The sequence below is a fragment of the Anomalospiza imberbis genome, chromosome 17, assembly GCF_031753505.1.
Source record: "Anomalospiza imberbis isolate Cuckoo-Finch-1a 21T00152 chromosome 17, ASM3175350v1, whole genome shotgun sequence".
Taxonomy (NCBI): domain Eukaryota; kingdom Metazoa; phylum Chordata; class Aves; order Passeriformes; family Viduidae; genus Anomalospiza; species Anomalospiza imberbis.
The window spans coordinates 9252032-9269622 of NC_089697.1; the positions used below are offsets into that span (position 1 = coordinate 9252032).

At 41.0% G+C, this 17591-nt stretch overlaps 1 protein-coding gene across 6 annotated transcripts in view; it reads left to right on the plus strand.

Annotated features, from left to right (window-relative positions):
• DIDO1 (death inducer-obliterator 1) overlaps positions 1-17591 on the plus strand; it is a 153784-nt gene that overhangs the window by 116274 nt on the left and 19919 nt on the right. For 4 of the 6 annotated variants that reach the window (XM_068207933.1, XM_068207937.1, XM_068207935.1 and 1 more), the window contains 6 exons: positions 1490-1679; positions 3291-3395; positions 3718-4627; positions 4930-5248; positions 7168-7380; positions 7863-8088. In XM_068207933.1, coding sequence (XP_068064034.1) covers positions 1490-1679; positions 3291-3395; positions 3718-4627; positions 4930-5248; positions 7168-7380; positions 7863-8088 — 1963 coding nt within the window. Of the gene's footprint in view, positions 1-1489; positions 1680-3290; positions 3396-3717; positions 4628-4929; positions 5249-7167; positions 7381-7862; positions 8403-8507; positions 12595-17591 lie in introns of those variants that run through there. The other 2 variants (XR_011004790.1, XM_068207936.1) reach the window with 2 other exon arrangements.

Below are 17591 nucleotides of genomic sequence, written 5' to 3' on the forward strand. Positions count from 1 at the left end.
ATTAGCCGACTTTCCGCTCCCTTTAGGCATATCACTTAAAAATTGCATGATGTGTGATCAGTTGGAGATGCTGAGCAGGGAGATTGAAAGGTTCCTTCAGAATTACACCGTGGAAGGAGGCACTTTAAACTCAGTGACAGAGTCCCTGGATATAATCCCCGATTCAGGCAGTGGAGCAAAATACCTGTTAGAGCAGGTATTCAGTGCCATGAGGTACAGCACCAGGGTCTTTATAATTGTGTTCTCTTCTCTTTTGCTGTTTAATTTTTCCTCCTGTTGTTGGAGTGGTAGTGATTGGCTGAGGCAAAGAATGTTTGTAATCCCCCATAGAAAAGACAGAGCTGGGCCGAGAAGAAATACTGATGTGAATCTAGCTCTATACTCCAGTTAGTATTGTTTTCACTAATTCTGCTCTGCCACAGTCATGCAAATCTTGAGATTTATATTTCATAAAATAAAGTGATTCGCTGATGAAAATTGCATTTGGGGAGGGTTTTGTCTTTTCCCCATTCCTCATTTTTTGGGTCAGTGACATCGGAGAACACCTAGAGATGATGATTACTTAAGAAGTAAAAAGTGGTTTTGGAAGAGCACAGATGCTTTAGGAGTTGGGGCTTCAGAGATCTGTAAAAATAAAAAAAAAGTATTGTTTAAAAATCAAAGTTAGACTATATATTGGCATGTCTGAGGATTTTTAAAATTTGTATGTCTCCTCACCTGAAGTATTAATAACCGATTTTTATTCCTTTTAGAGATTATTATTGTTTTAGTTGTGTCCTACAGCTGCTGTGGCAGTTCCCCAGCATCTTTAATTGCAGGGTGCTGACGCACCCTGGGTCCGTGTTCAGTTTTGTTCTTTTGTCATCACCAGTTGATGTCATAGTCTAGTTCATCCTGTCCAGCTGGTCCTCCTTTACCTCCCAAATTCTTTTCCAGTGCTCTTGTAGTCTGGTAGGCCACTTTGAGTTAGTGCAGGCATTGCCTACTGATGATCAAACTCAGGCATTCAAAGCTGCAATGTCTCCTGGATTGAATTTTGTATAAATCAGTAAATCTGCCCTATTGTAAGCTGGGCCGTGCTAATGGAGTTTAAAAGCATTTCTGTATTTTTCTTGACTGTCTGTACTTAGTAAATTCCACTCCCAGAATGCTTTTAAATGTTGCACATTCTAAATTCTTGATTACAGTTTTGTTGCTGTTCTGGAAATCTTAATTGCATCTAAATGAATTAATGGGAGTGCAATAATATTTTGTATTTCTTTCAGAGGTCTCGGCTGTTGGTAACTGGGGAGGTGGTATTGCTTAATTTTTACCTTTTTTTTTCCAGTTCCAGTGTATTTCTGAAAGTGCAAAACTGTCAAGAAGACAAAATAATGGAATTTGCTTTATAATGTAATAGAAGCAAAACTATTTCAAATTTAATTAAACAAGAGTAAGATAAGCTAATAAATATATCGATGCCTTATTTTGTCCCTTTGTTATTTTCCAGGAGCCAGCAGGAAAAAGAAGATTGATAGCATTTGGACCTGCTGACAACTCAAAGATTCATTGTGGCACGTGTGAGTCAGGAAATTCAGCATGTCCTGGCTGGAGGATGCTGAATGACTCTGATCCTGTGCTGCCCTCCTCTGGCTCAGCTCTTCAAGGGGAAACCATTCGAGCCTCTGATGCTGTGTCAGGTACAGAGGACATTGGAGAGTCTTCTTAGTTATTTACACTTTAGCTGAAAAATTTGTATCTCAGAATTTGGGTAACCTCTGCTTCTAGGTTTGAAAGTGTCTTCATGTTCCAGAGTAAACAAAGATGTAAACTTCCAACTGTTTTGACTTGCTCCCTTAATTATATTGTGACATTTTTGGTACAAATATAATTTTAGTGTCGCTAAAAAAAGTTAAAAATTTATCATTAGTGTTTTTTTAATGGGGGCAGTTAAAGGAATTTCATAGTGGATTGAGACAGTTGGAGCTCTTTGCCTGTGTACTGCCAGCTTAAATTTCACTTCTTATTCTGTCTGTAATGTTAAAGTAATCAGTTACTATTTAAATTAATGTTCTGACGTCTGCTGCTTTTCCAGTGACATTTATAGGATTCACAGTTACAACTGAAGTGTTAATTTTTTCAACGTATCTGCATAGATTTTTATGTTTCCATAGCATTGCCCCTTAACGTTTCTGTTCCAGCAGTGTTAAATGTAACACTGAAAGCAGAGGATTTGCAGAGGAGGGATTGTGTTAAGACGGAACAGCAATGGAAATGATGCAGTATATGAAATAAGGAGGCATTTATTCCCAGGGAGCACTGGAAAACTGGGAAAAGCTTGCTGAAGGATGTCTCTGAAAACTTGTAGCTGTGTTATGTACAGCTGTTAAAAGCATCTGATTCTTCAGTGCTGTTATCTAGGAATTCTGCTCATGTCCTCAGCCAGTGTTGCACATACCCAGAAACATCCCTGGGGAGAGTTGGAGTATGTCCTTTGTTTTCAAACAGTTTTCTATTTAGCCTGTTCGTTGAGGTGCAGTTACTACTGCATGCTCCAGCTCCCTGGGAGCAGTGTCACTGCAGTGGCTGCAGAGCAGTGTCTGTCTCCTTAGGAGCAGTTCCAGGGCATGCAGCTCATGGGAAATATAGTAATACCTGTTCAAACCAGGTTATTCTCAAATTTACCAAAATACAGATCCTACATTTATTTCTGTTATTTGCTTCTGCCTTCTCAAATAACAGTCTTCAATAAGCTGGGAAAGACTTTTGAGAAAACAGATCTGGTTGTCAGCACAGATTTTCTCTTTTTCGTGGCTGAGTCTGTGACAGTTGGAGGTTCTTTGCTGAATCAGGTTTTTTTTTTTTGGGTCATTCTGGTAGATCACATAGGCTGAAAACATTTTTGTAAATAACCATGTCAAGGACCAGCTTTTACATTTCATTCCACACAGAAGTGAGTGGAGCTGCTGTAGAGTTTTTGCCCAGGTAAACCCCAGGAAGTAGATTCATACCATGGAGGAGTTTTTTCTTTGGTGGTTTTTTTTTTTTTTTTTTTTTTTTTTTTTTTTTTTTTTTTTTTTTTTTTTTTTTTTTCAGAAATACCAGAAAATACCAGAAATACTATGGCTACTCAATAAAATATTGTCAGTATAGTATCCAAACCCACATGTTTAACTTAGTACTTTGAAGGAACATTTGTAGCTTGAAATACAAGTGCTTGTTACAATTAATACTGAAGTGAGAATATTTACTAATTACTTGGGCTATGAATATTTTTGAATTAGAGTTTTGGACATTTTGTTTCCGTTCAGCATTTCAGAGTGGGAATAGTGTTACCTGTACTATGGAACAAGCTGGAAACACAGTGCCATTAGAGTCTGAAGCTAATACTGACAACATGGAAAACAATTCTCCTGGTAAGAGTTCTTTCTTTGCAGTTGAAAATGTGCTTATTTGTCCGTCATGTATATATGTGTGTTACATGTGTGTAAATTATTTAAAATAACTCAAGTGTTTGTAACAGGAGCAGCTGGATTATGTTGTCACAGTGATCAGTGATGTATTTAATTTCTACTGCTGTTGCGTTACATTCACAAGAAAATACTTTATCTGTTTAGAGGCTCATCATATGAAGTAGAGATACATAATGTTACAAAGAAAATAACACATTGGAAAAAGGTTTTATCAAAGCACATCATTAATCACCACCACTTTATTAACCCTTCCCTTGTTTTGTAGCATCAATGTTGGATGATAAAGGTGAGCAAAGCAATGAGGAAGAACAAAAGTCTGTCAAGCCAACAAGTAAAGAGTTCAGGAAAACCTGGGGGTTTCGGAGGACCACGATTGCCAAGAGAGAGGGTGCAGGAGATGCTGATGTGGACTCCAGTGAGCAGCAGCCTCAGCAGCAGCAGCAAGGCATAAACCTCAGGAGGAGTGGGCGGCAGCCAAAGCGCACAGAGAGGGTGGAAGAGTTCCTGACCACGGTGAGGCGCAGGGGGAGGAGGAGTGTTCCCACTACCCTGGAGGACTCCAGTGAAGCAGCCTCTGGGCCAGCCACTGATGCTGAAACTGCTTCTGAAGACAGTGTTGAGAGCACTCCAGATACAAAACCTGTCACTCGGAGGATTTGCACCAGGAGTTGTAAGGAGCAGAAAAGCCCTAAAAGCAGACCCACAAAAGAGGAAGAGGAAGAAGAAGAAGAGGAGGAGGAAGAGGAAGATGCTACTTCTGATAGTGACAGCGATGGGTTAACACTAAAGGAACTGCAAAATCGGCTAAGAAAGAAACGTGTTGAGCAGAAACCTCCTCAGCTGGTGCTGAAGGATGTGCAGAACCACCTGAGGAAAAGGAATTCTGAGCAAGATCCTGCCAAAACAGGTGATGTCACACCTGAAAAACAGGATGAGTCTGAGTTGCCTGTCAAACAGGAGCCTGAGACTGCAGACAGCACTGAGATTGCGAGTCAGGTGGTTGTGTGTGAGGAGGATGCTGAAGATCTTGAGGCTCAGAAGGAGGAGAAGCCTGCCCTTGGTGCAAAGGGGGCCTCAGATGAGGAACCTGAAGAACAGCCCAAAAGCAAACCAGAGTCTGAGATCTACGACCCAAATACCCTGTACTGTATTTGTCGTCAGCCTCATAACAACAGGTAGGCAAAGGGCTCAGCTGCAGACATAGTGCAAGAATTTTGGAATTTTTCTGTGATAAAAAATTAAGATAGATGCTAGTGCTTACTTTTTGAATGAGCTTTTGGGTTTGTTGAATTTTGGCAGGGAGTTTTGAACAAATACTTAAAAGAGGATAAGCAAGTACAGAAATAACCAGTGAGGCAGAGCCGTGCACTGGTGCTTTATTGGGGTGCTGTATTTGTGTTGCTTGAACTATTCACTGAACATTAATTGTCTTTTCATTTCACAGTGTTTTACTGTTCTTGGTGGGTTTTTTTTCCAGGTTTATGATTTGTTGTGATAGATGTGAGGAATGGTTTCATGGTGACTGCGTGGGTATTTCTGAGGCTCGAGGGCGATTGTTGGAGAGGAATGGTGAGGACTATATCTGTCCAAACTGCACCATTCTCCAGGGACAGGATGAGCCTGTTTCAGAACTAGACCAGCGGGAAGCTAAAATGGAGCAAGGAAATGCGGATGGCACAGAATTCACAAGCATAGGAACAATTGAACAAAAATCAGTTGAGGACCAAGGAATCAAGGGTAGGATTGAAAAAGCTGCAAATCCGAGTGGGAAGAAAAAACTAAAGATATTTCAGCCTGTAAGTATTTTAATTGTTTCTTATTTTTCATGTTTCACTGAGTACATGCAGACAATGACCTGTATGGCTATAAATCTGACTTGATTTAAAAACTACACATAAGCTGAACAGCCCACTGAACACTGCTGGTTAGCAGAAGTTTATCCATAGTTCTGTCAGTACAGGAATTAAAACTTAGTTTCAAGTGCAGGATTTAAAAGTTTGTGCTGTTCTGCCCTTTTTGAATACTGTTTTGAAAGTCAAACAATTACATATTATTTTAATAAAAATACTAGAATCCTGTGCTGTGTTATACTATCTTAGAAATAATCTCAAACATTTTTGACATTTTCAATGGTAGTGAAACTTTTTATTTAATATGAACAAGTCTCTGTTGGAGTTAATTCCAGCTGTACTTCCACTTAGTCTTTGAAGTTCTGATTTTTGTCCTGATGCTGCTTTAGGTTATCAGCAAATAGAAAATTTCTTTATACTGCCTTTTTAAATATAAAAATGTGTATTTTGAGCTATTTCAAAATTTGAAGTTTAAATTTTGTAATATAAAGTTCCATGCCCAATTGGAAAGGCATAGAAGCTTCTTCAGCTTAATGTACCTGAACTAAAAAAACAAGTGCTACAGTGGTTGTCTTTGTTCTGCCTTAGGTACTGCAGTAGTGCCTGTGTCTTGGACATTTCCCTTTCGATTTCAGAGCTGTCCATGGCAGCACAGTGAGATTAATGTATAGATAGAACAGTTTGAGCTGAATATATAAATATTTACTGTTTTAAGATAAATGTGTAGAAAACAGTATTCTCAAAAATATTTTCATATACGTTTATACACCTTTGTACACAAAGGTTTTGTACACAAAGCACAGAGTCCAGTGCTGTTGGTGTTGGCTACTGAATATCACCAAGTGCTCTTTATCTTTACTTCCCTGTTAAGTGTGTACATAATGGGAAAATTCCCAAATCCAGGTTTTATCAGGCTGCTGCAGATTAAATTGTGTACTACTTGATTGCAGAGAAGTCAGTCACACTATGCAAGTAATGTTTATTTAACTGGAAATATTCCTGAAAAACTTACTTTTGGTAATTGCAAATGATGAGAGGTTGTTTAGAACTACAGTAGTTGTGAGTGTTTTGTATCATTTTTAGGAGTAATTTAGAAGAGCGACTAAAAGCATAATACCCAGAGGTGATAGCTTGGAGCCAAAAGAGCTTTCAACTATTTCTAGACTTCAACTTAATGCATTCTGTTTTTAAGGAATGTGCTATTTTCTGTATCACAACATTGGAAGAGGAAGTTCTTCATCTGTAACACCCTGACATAAATGGAGAGTGATTTTGAATTAGAGGAAAATTCAGGTTGCAGAGACAAACCTGTAAATGTGTAAGGAGTAGGAGGCTATGTGAAAATTGTATGTAAGAATGTAAGTTGGAGAGTTTTAAAATTAAAATTGGTAAAACCTCTAGAGCAAGAATAAGCTGTACCCCTTAATATCTGAATGCTTCCTCTTACATGTGTGCATGGCTGAAGAGAGCAGCTGATGGGGATGGTTTAGAGACCTTGCTGTTGGGAACCCAGCTTTGCATTATTAAGGACATTTCTCACATGATGTAGAGGATCAGTAAAAAGCATTTGGGTACTTACGGGATTTGAAAATGTAGGAAACCAGGCTCCTTTGTTTACGGCTAGCAGAACAACCACTTGAAAATGCAGTACATCCTGAAAAAAATGTGTTAGAGAAGTGAAATTTTAGCCTTTATGGGTTATTTGTGTTGTGTCATGAGCAGCTGTTGTTCTCACTCTGGCAGTTGTGTAGGTTAGAGCTGCAGAGTCTGCACATGAGCTGTGTAAGCATTTCTCCATGTTGCAGAGGCTGTTCTGCTGTTTCCCCTTTGAAGTCTGACCTCACTCCATTTCTCTGTATTTGAAGGTAATTGAAGCTCCTGGTGCTTCCAAGTGCATCGGCCCCGGCTGTTTCAACGTGGCCCAGCCCGACTCCGTGTACTGCAGCAATGACTGCATCCTCAAACATGCTGCTGCCACCATGAAGATCTTGAGTTCTGGCAAGGATGCAAAACCAAAACCTAAAGAGAAGGTCAAACCAAAATCTGAAAAGCCTGGCGTACCAAAGCCTCAGCAGCAGGTAAGCTTGTGTTCATGATCCAGAGCAATTGCCCTGGAGCACTGTGCCTTATTTCTGTGCTCTGCTTTTAGACTCAAATCAAACTGCATTGAAGAGGAGCTTTGTTATTTTTTTTATTATTCTCTTGCCTTTTCCTGTGCTGAGGACAATAAAATATTTTCCTGTAATTTTTAAAAAGTCTTAATACTTGCCTCTAGATGGAGATAGTTCCTTGCAAGGGTCGTCTAGATAGCAGTGACTTTAAAAAAAGTACGGTTTCAAGTAATTACATCTTTACTTTAAGTCAAATTAATTTTGCCTTCTTAAACCAAACTTCACATTACTGGGTTTTGGATTAATCAGATCATTTCAAATGGTGCACTATAAAAGTAAAGAGTTTACTATAAAAGAAACTGGTGTACATGTGTGTAACACTTGGCTTGTTTGTGAAATGCAATATGTTTGATGATTTATTAGTAATCAGGCTACTTTTAATTATCCAGGTGGGCATCAAACCAGTTTCAAACCAAAAGAGACAGTTCCCTGAGAAAAGAGAGGTGAATGTGAAGAAGACTGTTGTGAGCACAGCCAAGACTGAGGCGAACACCCAAGCTCCTGCTCGAGAGCCAGCGGCAGAACCCGTCACGCCGTCCTGGGCCAGCGATCATAATTACAATGCTGTAAAGCCTGAAAGGACTGCTGCCATTTCACCTGCACTGTTGTTCAAATGTATGTATGGCTTAGGGATATTCCTGAATAATCATATTTTCTTTGAATACCCATCCATTCTTGGCTCTGCAAAACCAGGGAGTTTAGGATTTGGGGATTTTTCTTACTGTGGCACCAAGCTACTTTTCTCCACCTTCAAAGATTCACACACAGATGCACACAAATGAGAGACACTTTTAGGAGTTTCATATGTATCATATGACAGTTGTATGATTAAGAGCCTGTTGATCTACCCAGCTGATTTCTGGATGAAAACTACATGGTTAAGCTTGAAATTTTTCCCATAAAGAAAGTGTCTGTTTCTAATCTAGAAGGTAAGTATTGAGACATTTGTGTTCAGTTTTACAAGAAGGTTGTGCAGTGTGCACTGTGAATCAGCAATTGCCTGTACTAATTTCCATTGTATTTTTGTAATTTAGATTTGGCACCTGTCTCTCAGGTCTTGCATTTTCAGTGCCTGGTGCCGAGAATGAAATCTTCAACGTGGTATCCAGCGATACTTGACACCTCTGCAAACGGCTTTTAACTGTCAAGTATTCTCCTGCTGCTTTTCTTTCTTACATGAAACAACTTAAGGACCATCCTCTACTTTTATGGTGGGGGGGTAGAACTCTACTACCTTTATTTTCTTTTTTTTCCCCCCTTTCTCTGTTCATATTCCACACATTATCCACACACACAAGAACACATCTCAGCTGGATGTTGGGCAGAGATACTGCCTTGCATATTTTTGCAGGTTTTGAGTAGCATCCTTGTAACTCATGCAAAGGTAAGTAAATACTGCTTTGAAGCCTGAACAAGTCTTTTTACTTTTTTTTTTTTTAATTGACTCACTCTGAGTAGTTTTATAATGCAGTTATGGAACTTGGGATGAAATCTGACATTTCAGTTACCAACAACGTGACCTCCACTTTACTCCTTTGAAAAGTAATGAATCAGAAATTCAGTTCTCACAGCTTCTCTAACCACACTTCAGCCGATTTACATTTTATTTTGATAAGTAAACCTAATTATTGAACACTTACATGTAAAGTAACTGACAACTTTATAAATAATATTTGAGATGAGATTTTCTAGTTAAAGCTTTTAAGCACTGAGGGAACACCAGCTACCCTAAATTGCTGTTGATGAACATAGCACTTACCAGGTATATTTTAATGGTCTTTACCCACATCAAGTTAAATGGTTGTAGTTTTTCTCTGTGTATTTTTGCTGCATATTAGGCCCTTGACCTCTTGTATAGTAAACTCCCTTAAGGTACATATTTTAATTAACTTCCATTAATTTTAGTTTCTTTTAAAGAAAATTTAGCTTTTTTGTCAGAAACAGTGTTCTAAACATAACTAAAATTAGTAAAAAGACATAACTGAAACTATAAGAGCTTATTTTACATCAGATTTTTCTGACTCTGACAGTTACAGGTGTCCATGGAACTATTTCACTTAAAATGTACTTATTCCTATATGGCTTGTCTTTTTCCTAAGAGACAGGAATACAGGTTATGAGGCAGGAAGTTTCAGGGTTTTTTTAAGCGAGTTTGCTCTTAAGATTTACTACACTGTAGGTTTTACAGATTTAACCACTTCCAGTAGAAAATTGGATTCCTGCAGCTAAATAGTGAAATTGATTCCAAAACATTGTAAATACCAGACTTTAGCAAGAAATAGAGATCAACCTAGTTAATGTGATTAAGAACTCTTATATCAAATGCAAGGAAGAGCTTCAGTTTTTTTTTAAGGTAAGTTGCATTGATAGTGGGAACTCTGCCATTACTAAATGTCCAGATAAATTGTTTGTATTTGTGAAAAAATGCCCTGCTTTTCAGTTGATAGGTCTGAGCTGTAATCTTCCTGAGAAGCTGCCAGTGCACCATCTGCAAAAGTACTCTACCAGATTTTATTTCTTTAAGAAATCTTTATATGCTGTTCAAAACCTAAGAGTTACAGCATTAGGGAAATTCATGAGAGTCATCTCACTTCACTTCAGGTATCTAAGAGTGAGAAGCCTCTTAAGTCTGATCTAGTCTGTCAAGGAAAACATGTTTATTGGACCAAGCGTAGTCTGGTTTAGATGCAGATCTGAAAACCAAGCAACTCCCAGTTTAGAAATGTGCATTTCTGAACATTGATTATGAAGGATTTGTAGTCCAGAAGAGGCAAAGGACTTCCAAATGCAGTCTTTCAGAAGGCTGCCCGTGTTCTTCCAGAGCTTCCAGCCATGTTCATCGAATCCTTGTTTGCAACTTCAGTGCAGAAGGCCTTTTAGGAAATAAGAAAACTTAACCAGATTGACAGAATCACTCTCTAATACTCTTTACATCAGACACTTTATAATTTCAAACATAGATTTATTTTATGTATTTACTCAGTACTTGTGAGTTACAAGATTCTGTTGTAACTGCATGAGGGAGTTGTTTTGTTAAGTAGTACTAAGAAAATCATATCACTTTTAAAGATGTACTGAGTGGTCAGAGCATGTAGTGTATTTACATTTAAGCCTACCACCAGGGCCCTTCTCCCAACCTGTTCTACATTTGTTTAGGAAAGGGATATTTGGTGCAGTTATGCAGAACAGTCATATTTTTTTTTCCTTTTGTTACCCCATTACTTTGTTATTTTTCACTTCCTAAGTTTCCTGTGTCTTTTGGGGATACGAGTCACTTGTACTTCGAAGTGACTTGGTACACCAGAATCTGGTGCCTGAAAAATGACACTGTCTTCCATCTTTCTTTGCCCAGTGAAAATAATCCTTTTGATTAATTAAAAACTACCGTGGGAAATACCTTGATTTGATAAACTAATATTAAGTATAAGTGCTTCTAAAGTTTCAGACAGCATTTGAAGTACACATATAAAAGGAAATTAGCTCTGAGTCACATTCCCTTTCAGAAGAGTTGCTTTTACTCCTGTTAGGAAAATTAGTTAATTTAATATGCAGTGCTCAGCTCTTACATTGCATTTCAGCAGTCATCCTGGCTTCCAGATTCATACAAGTATTTGGATTGTTGAGATTTATGAACATTGTTCAGAGATCCGTGTTATAACAGCAACACTTTTAAGAGACTTTTTTCTGTATTTTTACTAATAATTGTCAAGCAGAAGTCAGTAGCAAATGCTGTTTTAAAATAGAAAATTAATCCCAAAGGAGGGGAAGAGGGTAAGCATTTGCAGTATCCCAGTTTCTAAACTACCCAGTCTTAAGTATGCTAAGTATTCATTAGTGCTTTAAAGCTTTGAAGTTCACCTGAGTTACTAATATAAATACACAAAGTGATAATTTACTCAATTCTGGTGTTAAAACAGTTTAAATATCTTGCCTTCTTTTCCTGAAAAGAGCAACTAAGCATGCAGGCGAGTGAGGAGTGTTTTTTAGATAAAAGCTCAAAAGGAAGCCTTAAGTTATTGTTCTTGTGGGAGGACTTCAGAGTAACAAGCACTTGTCACACCAAATCACTAAACTTATGTTTACATGAACTGCAGACGATACAATGTGAATTTATAGCAAATTATGGTCATACCTTGTGTTGTACCAGTATTTCACTAAAGTTCTTAATGAGTGGGGTTTGGAAGGGGGAGTGTTTTCTTCAGAGAAAGTCAGTGTGTGTGGTCCTGCTCCTGCTTCCCAGCAGGGAATTCTGAAGAGACAACTCTGCCACCTCCTGGAAGTGGGAGCCCTGGCTCTGGTGATACAAATTTTGTTTTGTTACCTGTTTTCAGTATTTTTAATGTGTTCTGCAGCTGAACTTTTCCACACACAAAGGGAATAGGATGTGCGTCTGTAGTTACAGATATTGGACTGTTTATTCCTGTACACTTCTAACAAAATAAGGAGACTTTGACAATGGAACACAGGGATAGTGGGATGCCCCACCAGCAGAAACTGCTGTGTGCATCAAAATGGCAGGATTATTTTATAGCATGCATAATTTATGTGCATTTCCTTGTGTCTTGATTTTTTTTTTCCTGTATGTAATAACAGCATGAAGACAGGAAAGAAAGAAAATAAACCACTCTACAGAAAGCAGGAAGAATATAGAGTGCACTAAAGACAGGATTTATGGCTCAGGAAGTAATAGTGATGTAGGGAGCTGTAAGTACTGATATGAAGAGTAAAAGATAAGGTCTTGTCTACCCACAGGCTGGTGCCAATTTAATGCTGCTTTTCAGGCAAGATCGTGCCACCTGAAGTTGTGGCTGTTGAGTGCAGTGGATGTGGATATACTGCTGTTGGTTTAGCTTAACGTAAAATATATTTTAGTAAAACTTTGCTTTTTAAGCCATAGGTATGTTTGCCTGCAAGGACTGGCAGGTTATAGTAACCTGGATTCCTTTGGGTATGACTGCCTCCCCACAGGAAAACCTAGGCTGTACGGTTCCATACTGTTACAACTGAACTGCTGCTGCCATCTGAATTGACTCCTAGAAAGTCAAGGTGTCTTGCTTAATGCTGTATTCTGCAATGTAGGCCTGTCCTGAGAGGCAGTAAGTATCAAGTAGTACCAGGGAAATGTAAAGAATTACTGACTTTGGTACTGTCCACTTTTTCTGGGACACCTGGCTGCCCTGCATATCGGTCTGGCCTAAATGTTTGAACTCGAGGAGTTTTCAGAAGGGCTGCTGACAGACCAGTAATGATCAGCATACTCAAGTTGAGTCTGCCAGAAGTTCTGAGAAATTCACCTTGGAGACCTGGCTTTGGAAGGGTTGTACAGGAAAATAACCTGTTGGCTCCAGCGCTGAACTCCCGTCATGAGACTGGCAGGGGCTGTGCTGGCCTGGGGCTGGTACGAGACCTGAGCCCTGCCTGTGGAGGGAGGCAGACCATAATGGTGCTGGAAGCCAACGTCCCCTGGGACCCAGCCAGTTAAAAGGAGCAGTGGGATCCTTGGGGAGCCATTTTCATCTCCTGCCTGTGAACTACTGGAGCTCCCCTTCTCTGCTCTGCAAGGTATGTCACACGTGCCCTGTGGCTGGCAGCCACGTGAAGATTTTTGCCATCTCTTAAGTTAGGAAGGCTGGTCCCTGCTCCTGGCATGTGCCTCTCAAACACCCAGCAGCACACCTGAGGCACTCTGAGACAGCAGGCCAGCACTCCTGCCATCAGGGGTGCTTGCATTCAGTGTGAGAACCATTGCTCAGGGGAAGGGTTGGGGGGCAGAAACCTGGTACAGCTACCAGAGGCACTGTGCATATGAGGGTGGTTTATCTCATCAACACTGAAAGTGATGAAAGTTTGATTAAAAACACTCGCCACCCTCTTGCTGTTTTGCTTTCTTTTACTAATTTTACTTCAGTTCTTTGAAGTTGCTCACTTGACTCCATAGCCAGTGAAAAAGTTCTTTGCTAGTCCCCAAATAAAAGGGATTTTTTTGAGGTGATCACTTGCACTTAAAATCAAGTTTGCTGCTGATTCACTGTGTCCAATCTATGCTGAACTTGGAATCTGAAGATGGCCTGTCCCTGCGAGGAGTGATGATGCCAATCCATGAACAGTCTGGGAAATAAGAAGCCTTTTTTTTGCCTCAGATAGTGCTTCTCTCCCTTAAGAGGGGGGTAGGAGTAAAGATGTAGTTGTCTAATGGAGATCAGGTAGATCATTACAGTATCATGTAGATTAAAATAAAGCTTGGTGTCAATGCTACAGATGTGCATCAGCACAGAGCTACAGGTTGGCTTGAACACAAATCACTGCAGGAAAGACAGGCCCTTGTCTCTTGAGTCTCCTGAATTTAGGGACAGATCTATTTTGTGTGCCTAAATTTAGAGGCTTGGCACACAGGCAGCTTAACTGCAGAACAGATCAGAACTGATGGAGGCTTTCAGAGAGCAGCAGTGGGCAGGCAGCATGCACCAGACACTAGTGTTCAATAAAGTTTGATTTAGTCTTGAAAGTGGAAGGAGATAGGGCAGGTAACAATGAAAACTAACACTGAAACCGATTTAAGAGCAGCTCAACACATCTGAATTAGGGCTAGCACTGAATTATCTGTGAGGGAAGTGACAAAAAGCCCTGCAGAAGCAGGTGTGAGGAGGGAGCAGTCCAACAGGCTCGGAGCTGCAGCGGTCCCAGAGCTCATCTGCACAGCCGCGGGCAGCGGTGCTCGGTGCCACCAGAGGGGGCTTCGGGGCACCCAGCGGCGCTGAGCAGTGCCCGAGGCTCGCATGTCAGGCGGCCCCAGCACGGGACTGGGCACAGCTGGCTCGGAACTGGTAAGTAGCTTCCTCTTGTGGAGTGCTTGAGGACTGACAGCTAAAGCACCTGCTCACTCGTGTCTTTTACTCAGTTTTTTCAGTTCTAAAAGGTTTCACCTCGGAAGAACTCGTGGATTAAACTTTAGTAGTGGCCACTGCGTTGGGGCAGGGGGGTTGGTTAAATTCTGCTCTGTCCAGGTTATTCCTGTCACAAGTCACACAAGAGGGTGTCATCACACAGCTGTGTCAGATGACTCCTCTTGGGACATGGGCTGAGTGGCAGTGGGAAACTGCTGAACCACACCAGTTCGGAGGTTGGGAAATCCTGCCTGTCCTCTCCAACAATTATCCAGAGAGAAAATGTGGTTGTTAAATTCTCAGCTGCTGGCAAAGGGGTGAGGTGTTTCCCTCGTAGGAAACCTGTGTGCCAATGGCTGCCCTCACCTTGCCCCACTCGGAGCAGAGAAGCTGCAGCGCTGCGACGACGGCGCGGGGACGGCCACCGCAGCCACCTGCGGCTGAGCCCGAGGAGCCGCGGGACTTGGAGGCCGAGGTCACTGCCTGAGTCTGGTGTGACACGAAACGCTGGCAGGGCAGGTCCTGCCTAGGTGACTGGCTCTGCTGGGCTGTGCACACCTGTGTTCCTGTCAGCTGGTCTAAGGGCCAGTGCTGCTGCCTCTAGAGATCAGCTCTTGTCCGAGGATGGAATTGCTCAGCTCTGCTCAGCCTTTACACTGGCTGCTTAGATACTTTCTAACAGGTATTAATGGGTTTATTACTGCTGCAGCACTGTGGATTTTCTTTCCTCTAAAGGCATAAAAATCTAAACAGTAGTAAATACGATCCAGTTTTGAACAGGTGGATCACAAGTGGCTGTTCTCTGCTTAGGTTGCATTATTAATTTTGTGGAATTTTACAGGTTTATTCTTAAAGAAAAATGTTAATTACCAGCTTTCTTACTGTTGGTGCAACAGAAGATCATATACTGTGCATAAGACTGAAGTTAGTTATGGGGATTTGGATTTTTCCCTAAAACTCTCTGTTGTAGTGAGACAGATGTCTGAAAAGGAGCGGTAAAACCCAGACAGACTTGGGCTGCCTCTGTGCTGGGCAGTGCCCCCTCAAGTGCTGGGTTCCTGACATCCTGCTCCCTTGGGCCTGCGCTCTCACTGCAGAAAGTTCTGTGCAAGCTGGACACGACACAGCCGCCAGCTCCTCTCACACTGCCTGGAGGAATTTCATCCTGGGGAGAGAAAGTCGATTAATGTAGATGGAAGAGAACACAGGGGAAACATTAAGATGATATTTGACACCAGAGACAGTACTGCTGGTGTATGAACAGCCTCATGCCAAAATTTTAATTCTGTAGAGAAAATTACAGTACTCTGCCTGCTTGCAAGACGTATTGCACAAAAGTGTTTTAATGTCCTGTAAGAGGAGCTATGATGCTTTTTTCAATTTAGAAAACCACCAAAAAAAAAAAACAGCTTTACTGGAGTCATTGGAAATGGGCTCTTCAGTTGTAACAGCCTGTGGTTTATCTCCACAGCATTTAAAAGTTTTAATATCAACTAGAGACAGAAACTAAAGTTCTTTTGAAGAGCTGTGATTTGAACAATTTTAAAACTATATAAAGAAAAGAAATAGCACATTTATTGCAGTATTTTAAAAATGAGAAAAATAATAGTTTCGGCAAAACTGTTCATCACAAATGAGATAACCTATATAGAAATCAGGATTAATTTTTGAAGTGGCTTTCAAAAGCTGTAACTCCAAAGAAGGATTGGGTGGAGAGGGAAGAGGGAAAGAACCAGAATGGACTTAAATGCTATACAGAAATATTCTTTAATAACTGAGGAAGAAATGGATAATGTACGTGCTGGTGGTGTGAAACCCAGCCTCCGGGTGTTGGTGAGGGACTGGGCTGCAAGTACAGCCTGCAAATCCTTCATGCAAAGTTAACAGCCCTACACTGTGGAAATCTGCTTAATTGGGCCTCCACAATGACCTGGCAGTGCCGAGACACCGTGTTGAGAGGTTCAGAAGTACCTGGAACCGTCGGGCTCGTCTGTCCCAGCAGATGCTGTGGCAGTTCTGCTCTGCGTGCAGAAACCTCGTTCACAGCTGTGTGTTGTAATGTCAAGTGTAACTGCAGCGGGAATTTCCTCAGGGGAGGGGCTCTGTGTCTGTCCACACCTGGTGGGAGAGATTCTGTGTCTGCCTGTAGTGAGCACACCAAGCAATGGTGTTTGTTAAGCCTGGGAGGAATGAAGTTTTCTGCCAGAGGACTTGTTGGGTTTCACCCTGGGAACGTGTTGGCTCATTAGCTACAGCTGCACCTCGGTCTCTTTAGCCCATGCCTCCCTTCAGTCAGTTAGGATCCTGTTCCTGTCCTAACAAGTGGCCCCATGAGACAAAGTGGGGCAATTGGGAATTACTGTTATTTTAAATTGGGTTTCTGACGTCAAGAAGGGTTGAATAGAAGAACCACCAAATGCCTTATTCTGAACTGCCAGTGGTGAAACTCCATGTTAATCTCTTAGGTGGGATAGGCTGATGTTCAGTGCTTGTCTCATCCTTTTACTTTAAATTTGGTTTAGGGCATTTATTATAGGTGCACTGGAGCTACTGACGAAAAGGACCAAACCCACCATAGTATAGAATACAGTGGCCAGTGTGTGCAGTAGCATTGGCTGTGCCTTCTCCTCATGCTGCCCATAGACTGCAGGGCCAAGCAAACTGGCCCTTTGGAAATCATGGGCTGAGGGAATACCTGGTCCATGATCTGTCTCATCCATTTGCTGAGCAGCTCTGGCATCTGTTCAGAAGTAAAGCTCCATATGTGTTGGCATACTGCTCTCAGAAAAGAGCACATTTTGCTCTTAGTGATTTCAGACATACTGCTGCCACATTCCCATACCTGTCAGGAGGTGCTGTCAGCTTTGGGGTGTGTTCATGTTGTGGCTAGATCAATAGGAGAGTGAGCTGCCACCCCAAAAGACAGTGCTGCTCCTTCCTCACCCCTCCACTGGCTGCTCCTGGGCATTGGATTTAAGACCCATGTAATGCACAGTGAGTTGCTTCAGCTGAATTATGGGGCAGCACATTAACACTGTAACCCAGAACTTGATAGGACAAAAAATTCTGATTTTTCATTGTCAAAACAGGATAAGAGTTTGTTGTTTTTTTTTTTTTTTTAGATTAGCCTCATGTACAGGTCTTACAGACTATTTGTTTGTACAGAGGATCTGAGTATTCTGAATTTTTTTATCAAAACCTGCACATGCTTGATTGGACAGTGTCAGTTTGAAC